The 17,472-nt window shown below is 52.8% G+C and overlaps 1 gene segment (V, D, J or C); it reads right to left on the reverse strand.

Moving 5' to 3' along the window:
- The window catches only part of LOC136143277 (immunoglobulin heavy constant mu-like), an 84,773-nt gene that overhangs the window by 5,351 nt on the left and 61,950 nt on the right, over positions 1–17,472 (reverse strand). The window contains 1 exon segment of the C gene segment in view: positions 5,196–5,244. Coding sequence covers positions 5,196–5,244 — 49 coding nt within the window.

The raw sequence follows: 17,472 nt of genomic DNA on the forward strand, positions 1-17,472 counted from the left end.
CCAGCACAGCCCAGCTCAGCCCAGCTCAGCCCATCCAGCCCATCCCAGCTCAGCCCAGATCAGCCCGGCTCAGCCCAGCTCAGCCCAGCCCAGCTCAGCCCAGCACAGCCCAGCTCAGCCCAGCTCAGCCCATCCAGACCATCCCAGCTCAGCCCAGCTCAGCCCATCCAGCCCATCCCAGCTCAGCCCAGCTCAGCCCATCCAGCCCATCCCAGCTCAGCCCAGCTCAGCCCGGCTCAGCCCAGCTCAGCTCAGCCCAGCTCAGCCCAGCCCAGCTCAGCCCAGCTCAGCCCAGCCCAGCTCAGCCCAGCACAGCCCAGCTCAGCCCAGCTCAGCCCATCCAGCCCATCCCAGCTCAGCCCAGATCAGCCCGGCTCAGCCCAGCTCAGCTCAGCCCAGCTCAGCCCAGCCCAGCTCAGCCCAGCTCAGCCCAGCCCAGCTCAGCCCAGCACAGCCCAGCTCAGCCCAGCTCAGCCCATCCAGACCATCCCAGCTCAGCCCAGCTCAGCCCATCCAGCCCATCCCAGCTCAGCCCAGCTCAGCCCATCCAGCCCATCCCAGCTCAGCCCGGCTCAGCCCGGCTCAGCCCAGCTCAGCTCAGCCCAGCTCAGCCCAGCCCAGCTCAGCCCAGCTCAGCCCATCCAGCCCATCCCAGCTCAGCCCAGCTCAGCCCATCCAGCCCATCCCAGCTCAGCCCAGCTCAGCCCATCCAGCCCATCCCAGCTCAGCCCAGCTCAGCCCATCCAGCCCATCCCAGCTCAGCCCAGCTCAGCCCGGCTCAGCCCAGCTCAGCTCAGCCCAGCTCAGCCCAGCCCAGCTCAGCCCAGCTCAGCCCAGCCCAGCTCAGCCCAGCACAGCCCAGCTCAGCCCAGCTCAGCCCATCCAGCCCATCCCAGCTCAGCCCAGATCAGCCCGGCTCAGCCCAGCTCAGCTCAGCCCAGCTCAGCCCAGCCCAGCTCAGCCCAGCTCAGCCCAGCCCAGCTCAGCCCAGCACAGCCCAGCTCAGCCCAGCTCAGCCCATCCAGACCATCCCAGCTCAGCCCAGCTCAGCCCATCCAGCCCATCCCAGCTCAGCCCAGCTCAGCCCATCCAGCCCATCCCAGCTCAGCCCGGCTCAGCCCGGCTCAGCCCAGCTCAGCTCAGCCCAGCTCAGCCCAGCCCAGCTCAGCCCAGCTCAGCCCATCCAGCCCATCCCAGCTCAGCCCAGCTCAGCCCATCCAGCCCATCCCAGCTCAGCCCAGCTCAGCCCATCCAGCCCATCCCAGCTCAGCCCAGCTCAGCCCAGCTCAGCACAGCTCGGCTCAGCCCAGCTCAGCACAGCTCGGCTCAGCCTGGCTCAGCCCGGCTCAGCCCGGCTGAGCCCGGCACAGTCCAGCCCAGCCCAGCCCAGCCCAGCCCAGCCCAGCTCAGCCCGGCTCAGCCCGGCACAGCCCAGCCCAGCCCAGCCCAGCCCAGCTCAGCCCAGCTCAGCCCAGCCCAGCTCAGCCCAGCTCAGCCCAGCTCAGCCCAGCCCAGCTCAGCCCAGCCCAGCCCAGCTCAGCCCAGCTTGGCTCAGCCCAGCTCAGCCCGGCTCAGCCCAGCTCAGCCCAGCTCAGCCCATCCAGCCCATCCCAGCTCAGCCCACCCCATCCCAGCTCAGCCCAGCTCAGCCCAGCTCAGCTCAGCCCAGACCAGCTCAGCCCAGTCCAGACCAGCTCAGCCCATTTCAGCCCAGCTCAGCCCAGCTCAGTCCAGCTCAGCCCCACTCACACCCGTTAAACCAGGCTCAGCTCAGTCCAATCCACCTCAGCTCAGCCCAGCTCAGACCAGCTCAGACCAGCTCAGTCCAGTTCAGACCACCTCAGCACAGCCCAGCCCAGCTCAGCTCAGCCCAGTTCAGCCCCACTCAGCCCCACTAAACCCGGCTCAGCTCAGTCCAATCCAGCTCAGCTCAGAAAGCCCGGTTCAGTCCGGTTTTGTCCAGCTCAGCTCAGGCCTGCTATGGGCAGCCCAGGGTAGCCCTGCAGAGTCCTGAAAGCCCAGTGGTTCTAGCCAGAAAGCACCAGACCCACTTGCCTCGGCTAAGGCACCCGGTCCAGGAATCCCGCACAGCTGGGCTGGGCCCGGGGTCAGGTCCCTTTGTGCCCCTTGCTCTCTCCTCTCCCCGGAGTCCCTGCCCTCCCCTTCCCACTGGGTACCCGATTCCTCCGTGCCTGCCCCGGGCCCGGCTGGCTTCGGCTCCCAGCAGTGTCAGCCACCACCTTCCTCGGCTACCTGGGATAATGCTTGCTGGCGACTTTACATCCCCTGAAGCATCTTGCAAGAGCCTAGGCGCATTTGCCATCATCAGAAGGACGGTCCCAGTCCCTCTGGAATGGGCAGCGTGGCTTCTCCGGGGAGAGGAGAGCCTCAGGGACGCTTCCCTCGGCGCCTTGGCCTTCCCGGGTACATGCCCGTGGCCCCAGTTCCTCTCACGCCCGAGTCTCAAATGAGTCCGACTTGACAAAATCCCCTCCAGGAAAAATCCTCGTTAACAATGACGGGAAACGCATTTTATGTGAATTGCCGCGCACAGTTGTGCTCTTTATCCCAAAGCTCTGCAGAAAGCGGAGGCTGCTTTCCAGTGCACAGCAACGATCTAAAACCCAGAGCCGCCTTTTCCGCTTAAGCGAGGACACGGTAAGGGGTGCCCTGGTGAGTGAAGCACCCGGACCCACACAGGCGATAGTCAAAGACTGATTCCCCTTCAAGGGAAAACAAAAACGTTTCATACAGATTTCCCGGAGCCGCAAATCTGGCAGCACTGGCAGCCTTCCTCTTACCTTTCCAGGCTCCCGGTCACTGGCAAGTCCCGGGGGGTCTTTGGCCTGGAAGAATTCCTCCATGTCCCTTAAAAACGGCTGACTCACCACTAGCCCACTGGCCGGTGGCAGAAGCCAGGACTGCCACCCCCTGCTCCGGGCGGTCCCAGGAGACCCCCAGCCACGGCGGGCCTGGAGGCACCCGCTCTCGGACCCTCCACGGGAGCTCTTTCCACTAAGATGCTGGCTGGGCCAATGACTCAGAACAGAGACGGCCCTTCCAAAGCGTCCTGAGTCTGTCCGGACTCACACCCGCCTGCGTCTTCTCAATCCACCAACCAACATGGTTAACTGAAATAATTCATGACGAATGCACACATTTCACCTAAACTCTGTCCTGAGCTGGATACCTGCAAAGTGGTCTTGAAAAATACTGAAAGGAGGGCAACCGTATCAGAATACCAGAGTGTTTCCTAGTCACGAAGAGAAAATCGACCGGCTACAGACTGTGGGCACACTCATAGTGAAAACAGTGCTTCGGGGCATCGGAGGACGGTTTGGGATTAATTACCTTGAAGGAATACCCCATTAGAACATTATACGAATGCACTGATAAAATGCACCTAAGACTATTTACTTTCTTAAATATTTACTTTGAAAATGAATATAAACGAGCAGTTGATAAGCTAAAACTGAAATAGATTCAAATAGTGAAAAGGGGAACCTTCTAGTTTCTGTCAACATCTTTGCCTTAATTTAGAAATGCAAATTTTCCAGGTGTTGTTGCGTTCAGTGGAACATTTTCAGTTTTCTGGGCGAGCAACACCCTCACCAAACCACACCTTGGTGGCCATGAGCTATAAATTTACCAACTGTGTTTTCTTGCTTCCTAAAATAGACTCTCGGCTGATCTGCTTCCTGCCACCTGCTGCAGGGGGCCAGCCCCACATGCGCCATCTTGACTAACTCAGCACCACCAATTAATTAAAAAAATAAGCCGAATTTATTGTTGCCAAAGCTCAGCCTTGAAACAGGGCAGGGGGCCAACAGTACTGAGTTACTACTTCTCGGCCAAACTTGCACCCCTATCAACTCCCCAAAGACAGGATTCACAGTTGTTAATTGAATGATAAAATTTAAAATACATTAAAAGTCTCTCACATTCTAAAGTCACAATTTTCCTAATCATCAGGACCCCCTTGAAGCATATCCTGTCTTTTAGTATTTCATAAGCGTGCCTCTCATGATGAACATGTATCTTTCTCTTAGCAAGTGTCCCCACAAAGCCCGGTACCTGTAACCTCCCCAGGCTCTTCCTTTCGGGGGGCTGGGGCACACCGCTTTCACCAAGATCGGGACACTACACATCCATCCTCACCCAGACAATTCTAATCCTAACAAATAAAGAATTTGAAGTACAATCTAGCACAGAGCACACCTCATATCTGAAGGGGATATTTCACTATGCCTTCCACATGTGGCATTCCTGTGGTTCTAGAAACACAATCATCAAGGCACAGTCCTCAACTGACTCAATGATTGTAGCAGCCAAATTATCTCTTGCCATAGACCAAACTGTCCTGCCGCCGAGGGGGTCCTGGGACTCCCCCACAGGTGGCCCTTCCCGCCTGCAGCCGCCTCTTGAATGTTGGCAGTATTCCGATTTTTGAAAGACATCAGAAAATCCAGAGGCTCTGAAATCCCTAGGGCGCCTGGTCCTGGTCCCCTCCTGGCCAGTCTGCCCAGTCCCCCGGCGGACACAGACGGCGATGCCCAGAAACCCCAGAGACAGGAGCAGAAAATAAAAGCCCTGGAGGGGCCATTCTTACCTGAGGAGACGGTGACATAGATCCCTTGGCCCCAGGCGTCTATACCGTAGTAATCACTGTGGTGGGATCTCCAGCTTCACCTCACAAAAACCTCGGGGGCCCGGCACGGCCCCATGGCGCCCGGGGAGCCGACGGTCCGAGTCACTTATCCGGAGGACCCCGGAACCCTCTGATGGCCCTGCCCCCTCCAGGCTGACCCGGAGACCCCACATCCCAGCCTGGTGCACAGAAGCCAGACCACTGCCCGCCGAGGCTGCCTGACCATGAATCATGAATCCTTAACTCAAACTCAGAAGTCCAACCAACGTCAAACAGCCAGCCGCCTGCCCTAGAAAGCTGACGGAAGCCCCTGGTGATGCGGTGATGCCCGCATCAAATGGCCAGATCAGCCGAAGGAGCTGCCTTGGCTGTCCCCACACTGCGGCGTCCCTGGGGCAGGGAGGTCCATCTCTGGGCCCCTTTTATGGGGACCCTCTCCCTGGCTCCCTTTCCGGTCCTCCAAAGTGCCCTGCGCCTCTGACATTGAGACCCTGACACCGCGGGTCTCCCCAAGTGTGGTGGAAGTGTGGAGGCGGTGAGGACTCACCTGAGGAGACGGTGACCAGGAGCCCCTGGCCCCAGGCGTCATACCAGTTGTCACACTGTGACAACTATGCCGGGACCCCGAGCAATAACTGGTGGCCGGCCAAGACCGCCAGGCCACCTCGCATAACACCTACTGTGGCCGGCAGGGCTGGGGACCTTGGGAGCCCAGAGCCCCCGGGTGGCTGAGACCCCCAGGGAAAGCTCTGGCTGCAGAGCCCATCCAGAGAGGGTGTCTGGAACCTCTGCTCCCTGCTGGGGTGAGCCTGGGCCCCCTCGGCCCTCTTTCCGAGCCCCCCAGGCTGCCCCAGGCCCTCTGGACCTGAGACCCAGACAGCCTCGTTTTCCCTCCGGATGTAGCAAAAAAGTCTCAGAGAAAGTGAGGCAGGAGGGCTAGTGAGGACTCACCTGAGGAGACGGTGACCAGGACTCCCTGGCCCCAGGTATTTGGTGGTCACAATGCCATGGGCCCCTTTGGGAGGTGTACAAAAACCCAAGCCCCTGGCAGCCTGCTGGTCCCACCTGAAGCCTTACCCCCAGGTCCCTGCGGCCCCGGGTGCAGAACCCGCTCGGCCCAGACTGTGTTCCACCAGCAGAGGTCCCATTTCTGCAGGACGGGCAGGCAGATGGCCTCAGGAGCAGCCTCCCCCCGGCCTCCTCCCCCCTCTCTGGAGGTCTTCCCCCGGCCCAGGACAGAGGAGGCAGAGAGCCATCTCACCCGAGGAGACGGTGGCCTGGGTGCCCTGGCCCCAAGCGCTGAAGCGGTCCTGGTCGCCCTGACGCACACAGGCCCCGGCCCTGGGGAAGCTCTGCTCAGGGCTCCTCCCTCCCAGCCACCCCTGTCCCAGGGCCTCTCAGCCCAGCTCTCAGCTGGCTCACCTCCAGGGGCTCTGCCAGCTCCCAGGCCTGGTCCCGAATGGCACCGCTGGCAGTGGTGGCGCAGCCACAGGCCGCAGGGACCTGGCCCACGGCTCAGGCGGAGCAGCCGTGGGGGACCCTCACCCAAGGAGACGGTGACCAGGGTCCCCTGGCCCCAGAGGTCAAAGTTAGCATATAGACACGGTGAGCTGGCCCCGTGCTGGGGGGCCCAGAGACCTGCACCCAGGCTCCCCAGGGAGCCCCCAGGAGCTGGAAGGTCTGCTCCCTGCTTGAAGAGACCGCCCAGCCCCTGCCCCTGCAAGCGCCCTCCTACCAGAACCCCGTGGTCTGGGACTGGACGTCCTCCAGACCCTTGACTTGCTTGGCTCCCACGAGGTCATGTTTTCCCTTTGGCCTTCTGTGCAGCCTGCTGCTTGGAGGCTCAGGGCCGCCCAGCCCTCCTTGATTCCCAGCTGGGCTCCCCTCAACCCAGTACCCCTTCCCCAGGCCTTGGGGACCCAGTCCCTTGCCTGGAATGCGTCCCATCTCGTGCCCTCCTGGAAAGTCCCTTCACCTTCCCGGATGGCGCATGTGACACTCCTTCTTCAGGCTCCCTACCCGCCCCCCTTGTGTACCCAACTGTGAGCCCTCAGGGCGAGGACCCAGCTGCCCTGGGGCCTCTCTGCCCAGGGGTTTTGTAAAGTCGTCAGTCACTGTGGCCCTAGTTAGCACTGTGGTTCCTGGCTCGGCCAGAGCCCCGAGGGCGGGCAGCGGGCGAGGTGGATCTGGGGCAGGTCAGCCACAGGGCCCACGGGAGACCCCTGCCCACCAGTCCCCACACTCATTCCTGGGCTGGTTACAGATTACTTGCCGCTTTGCTAATAATCCTCCAAGTGTTGAAGGCTGCCTGCGTGGTTTCCTTTTTCTTTTAGAAATGAGAGCATATTCAAGGCTGTCTCGCGCCCACCTGCACTGGACCTATGTTCTCAGGTGGAGAAAGCCCTGCCATGGCAGTGGGCGGGGTCCTGGGCCGTTGCTGACCGCAAGGTGGCTGGCTCCTGCCGGCGTGCCCTGGGGGGTCTGTCAGGGTCTCTCTGGTCGCAGCTGTGGCGCTGGCAGCAGCCCCCTTGTTAGCACTGTGAGGACTTTCGCTGCCCTCTGTGGTAATGGGGCTCCAGGGGGGCTGGGGCTGTGCTGATGCTGGAGCACTGTGTGCCCACATGGCCGGATCCCTGCCATGTCCCCCGGCTGCTGGTTCTCGGGGAGGGTCTCAGCTCTTTTGATGGCCCTGGCTGGAGGGAGGGTGCGAGGGGAGCGGCACGATGGTCTAAAGGAGTGGATTCCCCCTCCCAGACCTGCGTGAACCCTGGGGGGTCCCAGGGGAGGGGAAGAGGAGGCCTGCATTCAACAGTGTCGAACCTGGGGCTGGGGTGCCAGGACCCACAGGTGTGCCAAGTGTGGGCCCTCACGGAGGGGAGATGCTCACAGGTGCCCAGAGGCCAGGTGTAAGTGTGGTGGGCATGCTCGCCCATGGACCACTGCCAGGGGTGGACAGAAGGGCACAGACATGGCTGGGGACTGGGACGGGGTGATGATGCCCTGGAGGCTTGCTGCGGGAGGTGTCAGTGGATAGCATGTGGGGAAGTCTGTGTGTGTGTGTGTGTGTGTGTGTGTGTGTGTGTGTGTGTGTGTGTGTATGTGAGTCCAGCTGACCCCAAGACCCAGAGGCTGGGCCCTGTGCCTGGAGGAGAATGGCAGGTGGTTGGATGTAGCCTGATTTAAAGGTGGCCTGTGTACTCAGCAAAGAGGCTGAAGGATGGGGAGCCTTTTTGAGAGTCTCTCCCTCTGCTCCAGGGCCTCTGATCTCCCTTTAAGGAAATGGGGGGTGGGGCTGTCCCAGGCCCTCCAGGAAATGTCTGCTCTGGCTTTCCAGCCATCTGGTTTTTTGCCTGGGGGAGGGGAGGTGCCCACCGTGCCCTGCCAGCCCCTCTCCTCCAGCCCCATGTCTCAGGCCCCACCCAGCCTGGGCCCTGTCTCTTCAGCACAGCAGAGGATCAGCCAGTCTGCAATATCGTGTACCCTGTTGAGAGTGCAGCTCTGCCCTTGGGGGCTGGCATGTCCTCTTGGCCCCCAGGTGTGGCAGGATCTGGCTTCGGCAGAGCTTTTTGAGCCCTTCAGAGAAAGTCTGCCCTGGCCCCCCTTCCTGGCAATGGTGTGCAGAACTTGGGTCAGGGCAGCAGTGGTGGGTCTGGAGCCTGCAGGCCACGTGGCTGGCTGTGCTCATGCCCAGGCTGGGCTCCTGCTATAGCATCCCATGGCCAAGTCCTGGGACGCTGCTCCTGCCTCCACCCACTTCAAGCACGTGCCAGAGAAAGAACATGTGTGTTACAGGTGTGCGTCCCAGCGAGTGCCAGGTGAGGCATCTGGATCTCTGTAATGGGGTGGCCAGAACTGGGCCCATTGGCCATGCTGAGTCAGTCTCCCAGCTTCTGCCCACAGCTGTGTCCCATAAGGTGCCCCCACCCCACTCTGGAGCAGGTGGCTGGGAAGGTATCTCCCAGGACAGCTGGGCTGTCCTGAGCAGGAGTTGCAGTCGAGCTGAGGACTGGACCCCTGAGGCCAGGGTGCCCTGGTCACTCAGCTGCCTCATTAGAGTCAGGACACATCCATGCAATTACCTCAGTAAACAGCCAGTGAGCTACAAATTGCTCTCGGCCTTGATGTCCATGACGGGAGGCAGGTGGGAACACCATTCCCTGTGCTCCTTGAACATCTGGATCACAGTGTCCAGGAGATGGAGAAGTCAGAGATGACATGTGCTTGGGTGATCGGAGGCCTTGCTTAAGGGCGGGGGCTGCAGCTGGGCCCAGGGCTCTCCATGGCCCTGCAGCCTTGGTGAGCTAATCCTACTCCAGGGTCCTGTTTTCCTAGAGCTGGCACTGTGGTAGACCAGATGGCCAGAATGCGGGTGCACTTTGGCAAGTGAGGAGGACCTTCCTCACGTTTGTGCGGGGAGTGCTTTGTATCTGAGATTCGGCTTCTGACGGCCTCCACCCTTGGGGAACTGGTCTCTGGACATTTTGCTCCAGAAGGAAGGTCCTTATGGGCAAAAACACAAGAGGAAAAAGTGCTTGGTGCTTCATTTATCAGTTCAGAAGGCATACAAGGGCATGTGGTTGCTTCAGTCAACAAATCAAGAGTTGCAAGAGGTTACCAAAGGGAAAAGAAACAGGGGGATCTCCCTGGCGGTCCAGTGGTTAAGACTTCACCTTCCAATGTGAAGGGGGTGCGTGTTTGATCCCTGGTCGGGGAGCTAAGATCCCACATGCCTCACGGCCAAAAGAACAAAACATAAAACAGAAGCAATATTGTAACAAATTCTATAAAGACTTTAAAATGGTCCACATCAAAGAAAAATCTTAAAAAAAAGGAAAAGAAACAGGAATTACCTCTTTTAATACCCAAGGACATGAGCAAAAAAGGGTAAAAACCAGAGAAAAAGGTAACAACTTACAAAAATTTTTTAATAAGTGTGGGGGGACACCAACACATGCTATAAATTTCAAAAGGCAATAGTCAAAAAATGAACAAAAGATTCTAGTGCCTGCTGGCCTGTTCCCCCCTCCACCCCTACAACCCAGAAGAGGCAGTGGCGGGGTGGTTAAAGTTTTGAGAAGTCTCCTAAGTTCCCCCACGGTCCTGGGAGGAGGACACTCACTGGGAGTGTCACCACACTCGACGGGAAGGACACCTCCAGCTACAGGGGACAGCAGGCCTGATCTTCAACAGGACAACCAAAGCTGGCTGGCCTCCCCACGGAACGAAGAGCTGGGGTGGGAACTTGCTCAGTGCTGAGGATACGGGGGTGGTGGGCTGTGTCTCTGAGGATGTCTTGGCCATTCCCTCATGACTGCAGAGTTGCTGCCATGGTTAGAAGCATGAAGGGCTCCCACAGCACCTGCGGCAGGAAGGAAGGGCAGGAACAAATGCACTCTCATTGCAGCCTGGCCTTTTATGCAAGAAGGGAAGCCCCGGCTGCTCCCACACCTCCATGTCAAGAACAATGCTGCGTCCACAGCCTCCCCTGACTGTGCAGTCCCTGCACCTGGGAACACCCTCCTCTGGGAGATCTGGGGAGGTTGAGCTGCTCTACGAGCACCTCATTTTAGCCTCTTCTTTCTGCCTGGCACAGGCTGGTTGCCCCTGGGAGCTGCCACAGGAAAGGGGGTGAGCAACATCAGTGGGTTTTCAGTGATGGGCGCAGGAGCTCCTGGGGTTCAGATCCTGATGGCAGCGTGCCTTTGACAGAGGGACATGCCTGTCCCTTCAGTACAGTGACCTGGATCTTCAACAAAGTCTCAGGGATCATGACACCCCCTTCACCCCTCCTTTGCCCTAAGGTTACAGTACATCAGGTCAAGGTCAGTGGTTGGCCAACAGTCCCCAAAGGGGGCATCCATAGCCTTAGGTGGGGCCAAGGGTGTCAGGCACTCCCCCTCCCCATACAGGACAGGGAGGGGTGCCCGACAAACGGCCCTATCATTGCTGTGTGCATTTGCTTGCGTGCATTTGTTGGCACTGCCAAGCCTTATGCATGTTTGAGGCAGTTTGCCAGCTTTTCTCCTGAGGGCTTTCTTGACTTGGAGTTTGAGGTTCTTTCCTGCCATGAACTCTTTCCACATTGTTCCCACAGACTCCTGCCATCGTAAATTTCCAGCTGAAGGTGAAAGGAAGGGAGAAGAGCACATCGCCCTTGGAATTCTTGGAAGGCTCCCAATGACCGTTGGTTCTGGCACCCACACTGTGCTGGAGAAAGTGGCTTTTCTGTGGATGAGGTCTACGGATGAACAGAACCAGGAAACATGGCTCCCTCAGATTCCAGAACAGGAAGAGCCCCCTCTGAAGACCTGATGATGTGCTGGCCTTCATATCCAAATGTGCCACCCCCTCCATCACTGACTCGCTGCAGTTAGCCCACATATGGTGAGTTGCTTTTCTGCTGGTGGTGCTGCACCTGCTCTGAGCCACCAGCTCCCTGCAGTCCCTGCAGTGTGTGGACCCGACCCACTCCTCTTGCATCAGGAAGGATCAGGACTTCTGTGTCTGCAGAGTTGCAGCCAACTCCGGGTCCACATTTACTACAGCCTTTCCCTGGAAAACTCACATAAATGCCCTGAGCCTTGAGTTCCCTCGTCTATAAAAAGACGGATAGCAAAGAGGGAATCAAGATGGTGGAGTAGAAGAATGTGGAGCGCACCTCCTCCTACAGATACATCAAAACCACCTACATATGGAACAATTCTCACAGAACACTTTACTGAGCACTGGAAGAAGACCTCAGACACATGAAAGGACAAGAAAGACCTCCACATAACTGGGGAGAACAAAAGAAGAGAAGAAAAGAGGAAGTGGGTTGTGACCTGCACCCCTGGGAAGGAGCTGTAAAAGAGGAAAGGTTCCCACACCCTGGGAAGACCCCTCACCAGTGAGATCAGCTGGCAGGTAGTGGGAGGTGCTTCAGAGGTTTGGAGGAGAGCACAGCAACTGGTCTGTGGCAGGCAGAACAGAGGGAGACCTGTACAGACAGACCTTGCCATTGCTCTGAGTGTCCCAGTCTGAGACGTGCTTCTGTTGGTATAGGCAGGGGCTGGATGCTGAAGGTCAGGCTTTGGAGGTCAGACCTGGGGAGAGGACTGGTGTTGGCTGTGTGGAGACAGCCTGAGGGGGCTGGAGTGTGGTACGGCTGCAACCAGGGTGTATGCGGAAGACTGGGTCTGCCATAGAAGCTAAGCACCATCGTTAAGTGGGACGTGAAGGGAAGAGTGGGGCGGAGTATTCCATAGCAGCCTCTTTCTCCATGCACTAGACAGGATGCCACCTCAGTGGGCTCCAGGAGTGTGTGCCAACGGGTTGCCCCCTCACAGAGGTGAGCCCCAGGGGCTGCACAATGTAGGAAGCAGGGCTGAAACCTCTTCCCGCGGCTGTGTGAGCTGTGACTTTACCACCACCACAATCTTTGTAAACTCGGTGCCTGTAGGCAGACAACTGGTGCTCCCATGGCTGCGGTGGGTCTGGTCTTAGCAGCTGTGGGCTTTGTGGGCACATGCACATGGGGGCTGGGCCGGCTCTGGGTCTGAGCTGCCTCCATAACACTCACAGTGGGTCCAGGTGCATGACCACTGTGGTCCTGGGACCTGACTGCATTGGATCTGTGCTGGTGACCTTATGAAAACAATGCCTGAGCGACCCCAGGGCTGATTGCTGGCATCCCCACAGTTGAGGTGGGGCCAAGGGCAGTGCCAACAACTGTGTACTTTGTGAGCCAGCACAACAGGTGACAGGTGACACCACAGAGCACACTACTGGTGGACAGCTCCAGTGGAGAAATACTCAGTGGCTCCTCTCGCAGTGGGCACACTCCAGTACCTCCTACCTTAGATTGCAGCTCAGAAACAGATCTTGGGGCTTCTACTCCAACAACTAGGGAGCAGGCCCTTCCCCCAACAGGGCTGAGACAACCACAGAGCAAAAACAGGAAGCCCTGCTCAACATCCAGGGCAGGCTTTGGTCACCACAACACCAGTCACACTTCCTATCAAGGAGAAAACAGCCAACACTTACTGAGGAAAGAGGTGGCAGGTATCCACACTAAAAACAGCCCTTGTTCCCAAAAATATTAAGCCCACACAAAGTACACAGAGACGCTCCCACATATATAGCCCTCCGAGACTACAGTAGATAATTGTTTCTCCTAAACTCACAGAGTAAGAGAAATATAAGGCAAATGAAGAAGCAGAGGAACCACTCTTAGGTAAAAGACCAAGAGAATTCCCTTGGAGGAACAAACAATGAAACAGACTTCTTCAGTCTAACAGACACCAAGTTCAAAAAGTCAGCAATGAAAATATTGAAGGAATTAAGAAAGGCTATTGACAGAAATGCAGATTACTGTAAAAAGGAACTAGAAACTAAAAGGTGAAGCAAAGAAAAATTAGAAAATTCATTTGCTGAGATGAAAGCTGAGCTCAAGGCAAGGAAGAGCAGAATGAATAATGCAGAAGAAAGAATAAGTGAGCTGGAAGACAGAATAGTGGAAATTACCCAATCAAATCAGCAGACAGAAAGCCAAATGAAAAGAATGAAAGCAATATAAGAGACATATGGGATAATGTAAGCAGGCCAATCTACACATAATAGGGATTCCAGAAGGAGAAGAAAGAGAAAAGGGGATTGAAGTTGTATTTGAAGAAATTATGGTTAAAAACTTCCCAAACCTAAAGAAGGAAACAGACATTCAGATACAGGAAGCACAGAAGGTTCCAAACAAGATGATAACAAACAGACCTACACCAAGATATATTATAATTAAAATGACAAAAGTTAAAGATACAGAGACAATTCTAAGGCAGTAAGAGAAGAACAAAGAGTTAATTATGAGGGAACCCCCATGAGGCTATCAGCTGATTTCTCTACAGAAACACTGCAGGCCAGAAGGGAGTGGCAAGTTATATTCAAAGTTCCGAAAGGGAAAAACCTGCAACCTAAGATACTCTACCCAGCAAGATTATTTAGAATAGAAAGAGAGGTAAAGTATTTCCCAGACAAGGAAAAACTAAAAGAATGCAGCAATACTAATCCTATCCTAAAAGAAATATTGAAAGACCTTCTCTAAATAGAAAAGAAGTAAGAAGCTATAGGAAAGAGAAAAATCACAATTGGAAAGCAAATTATTTAAGCAAGTATACAGATTAAAAAATCAAAAAATTTTTGTGAAAGCAATGATAACCACAATGAACAGCAAAATGATAAGTATGAAAATGTAAAAGAGGACATCAAAATCATAAAATATGGGGCTTCCCTGGTGGTGCAGTAGTTGAGAGTCTGCCTGCTGATGCAGGGGACACGGGTTCATGCCCCGGTCCGGGAAGATCCCACATGCCGTGGAGTGGCTGGGCCCGTGAGCCATGGCTGCTGAGCCTGCGCGTCCGGAGCCTGTGCTCTGCAATGGGAGAGGCCACAACAGTGAGAGGCCTGCGTACCACACACACAAAAAAAAAATCATAAAATATGGTGGAGGAGAGTAAGAAAGTGCAGATTTTTTTAAAAAAGAAGTTGTTTGAGCCTACATAACTATCAGTCTAAAGAAAGTAGATATAAGAAGGGGTTAACATACTCAAAAAACAGGGCAACCACAAGTCAAAACCATAAAGTAGGTTCACAAAAAACAAAAAGAAGAGAACACAAGCATAATATAAAGGGAAATCATTAAACCACAAAAGGGAAGACAAAAAGAAAAAAAAGGAACAAAGAAGAAATATAGAATCAACTGGAAAATGAAGTTTAAAATGGCCACAAATACATATCTATCAAAAATTTCCTTAAATATCAATGGATTAACTGCTCCAATCAAAAGACACAGAGTGGCAGATTGGATTACAAAACCAAAATCCAACAGTATGCTGTCTACCAGAGACCCACTTTAGGGCAAAGGACACACATAGATTGAAAGAGAAGGATGGAAAAAGATATTTCATGCAAAAGGAAATGACAAGAAAGTGGGGATTGCAATACTCATATCAGACAAAATTGACTTTAAAACATAGGCCATAAAGAAAGATGAAGAAGGACACTATATAATGATAAAAGGATCAATACAAGAAGAGGATATTACACTCATCAACATATATGCACCTAATATAAGAGCACCTAAATACATAAAACAAATGCTAACAGACATAAAGGGAGAAATCAATGGGAACAGAAAAATAGTAGGAGACTTTAACACCCTACTCACATCAATGGACAGATCTTCTAGACAGAGAATCAATAAAGCAACAGAGATCCAAAATGATACAATAAAACTGTTAGACTTAATTAATATTAAGACATTACATCCAAAAAAACCAGAATAAACATTCTTTTCAAGCGCACGTGGAACATTCTTTAGGATTGATCATATACTAGGGCACAAAATAAGGCTCAACAAATTTAAGTATAGAAATTATTTCATGCATCTTCTCTGACCACAGCAGCATGAAACTAGAAATCAATGACAGGAAAAGAAATGAGAAAAAAATGATTATGTGGAAACAAAACAACAAGTTACTACAAAACTAGTGGGTCAACAATGAAATCAAAGAGGAAATTGAAAGATACCTTGAGACAAATGCAATGAAAGCAGAGCCATACAAAATCTACGGGATGCAGCAAAAGCAGTTCTCAAAGAGAAGTTTAGAGTGATACAGACCTTCCTCAATAAACAAGTAAAATCTCAAATAAATAACCTAACTTACCACCTAAGAGAATTAGAAAAAGAAGAACAAACAAACCATATATGACAAACCCACAGCCAACATCGTTCTCAACAGTGAAAAGCTGAAACCATTTCCTCTAAGATCAGGAAGAAGACAAAGTTGTCCACTCTCACCACTATTATTCAACACAGTTTTGGAAGTTTTTGTTTTGTTTTGTTTTTTCTGAATGCGGGCCTCTCACTGTTGTGGCCTCTCCTGCTGTGGAGCACAGGATCCAGATGCACAGCCTCAGTGGCCATGGCTAACGGGCCCAGCCGCTCCACGGCATGTGGGATCTTCCCAGACCGGGGCACAAACCCGTGTCCCCTGCATTGGCAGGTGGACTCTCAACCACTGCACCACCAGAGAAGCCCAGTTTTGGAAGTTTTAACCACAGCAATCAGAGAAGAAAAAGAAATAAAAGGAATCCGAATCAGAAAAGAAGTAAAATTGTCACTGTTTGCAGATGTCATGATGCTATATATAGAGAATCCTAAAGATGCTACCAGAAAACTACTAGAGCTAATCAATGAATTTGGCAAAGTAGCAGGATACAAAATTAATGCACAGAAATCTCTTGCATTCCTATACACTAATGATGAAACACCTGAAAGAGAAATTAAGGAAACACTCCCGTTTACCATTGCAACAAAAAGAATAAAATACCTAGGAATAAACCTACCTAAGGAGACAAAAGACCTGTATGCAGAAAACTATAAGGCACTGATGAAAGAAATTAAAGATGGTAGAACCAGATGGAGAGATATACCATGTTCTCGGATTGGCAGAATCAACATTGTGAAAATGACTATACTACCCAAAGCAATCTACAGATTCAATGCAATCCCTGTCAAACTACCACTGGCATTTTTCACAGAACTAGAACAAAAAATTTCACAATTTGTATGGAAACACAAAAGACCCCGAATAGCCAAAGCAATATTGAGAAAGAAAAACGGAGCTGGAGGAATCAGGCTCCCTGACCTCAGGCTATACTACAAAGCTACAGTAATCAAGACAGTACGGTACTGGAACAAAAACAGAAATACAGATCAATGGAACACTATAGAAAACCCAGAGATAAACCCACACACGTATGGTCACCTTATCTTTGATAAAGGAGGCAAGAATATACAATTGAGAAAAGACAGCCTCAATAAGTGGTGCTGGGAAAACTGGACAGCTACATGTGAAAGAATGAAATTAGAACCCTCCCTAACACCATATTCAAAAATACACTTAAAATGGATTAAATACCTAAACATAAGGCCAGACACTATAAAACTCTTAGAGGAAAACATAAGCAGAACACTCTATGACATAAATCACAGCAAGATCCTTTTTGACCCACCTCCTAAAGAAATGGAAATAAAAACAAAAATAAACAAATGGGACCTAATGAAACTTAAAAGCTTTTGCACAGTAAAGGAAACCATAAACAAGACAAAAAGGCAACCCTCAGAGTGGGAGAAAATATTTGCAAATGAAGCAACTGACAAAGGATTAATCTCCAAAATTTACAAGCAGCTCATGCAGCTCAATATAAAAAAAAACGCAACCCAATCCATAAATGGGCAGAAGACCTAAATAGACATTTCTCCGAAGAAGATATACAGATTGCTAACACACACATGAGAGAATGCTCAACATCACTAATCATTAGAGAAATACAAATCAAAACTACAATGAGGTATCATCTCACTCTCTTCAGAATGGCCATCATCAAAAAATCTAGAAACAATAAATGCTGGAGAGGGTGTGGAGAAAAGAGTACCTTCTTGCACTATTGGTGGGAATGTAATTTGATACAGCCACTATGGAGAACAGTATGGAGGTTCCTTTGAAAACGAAAAACAGAACTACCATATGACACAGCAATCCCATTACTGGGCATATATCCTGAGAAAACCATAATTCAAATAGAGTCACGTACCACAATGTTCATTGCAGCCCTCCTTCAATACCCAGGACATGGAAGCAAACTATGTGTCCATTGACAGATGAATGGATAAAGAAGATGTGGCACATATATAAAGTGGAATATTTCTCAGCCATAAAAATAAATGAAATTGAGTTAGTTGTGGTGTGGATGGACCTAGAGTCTGTCATACAGAGTGAAGTAAATCAGAA

The sequence above is a fragment of the Phocoena phocoena genome, unplaced genomic scaffold, assembly GCF_963924675.1.
Source record: "Phocoena phocoena unplaced genomic scaffold, mPhoPho1.1 SCAFFOLD_227, whole genome shotgun sequence".
NCBI lineage: Eukaryota > Metazoa > Chordata > Mammalia > Artiodactyla > Phocoenidae > Phocoena > Phocoena phocoena.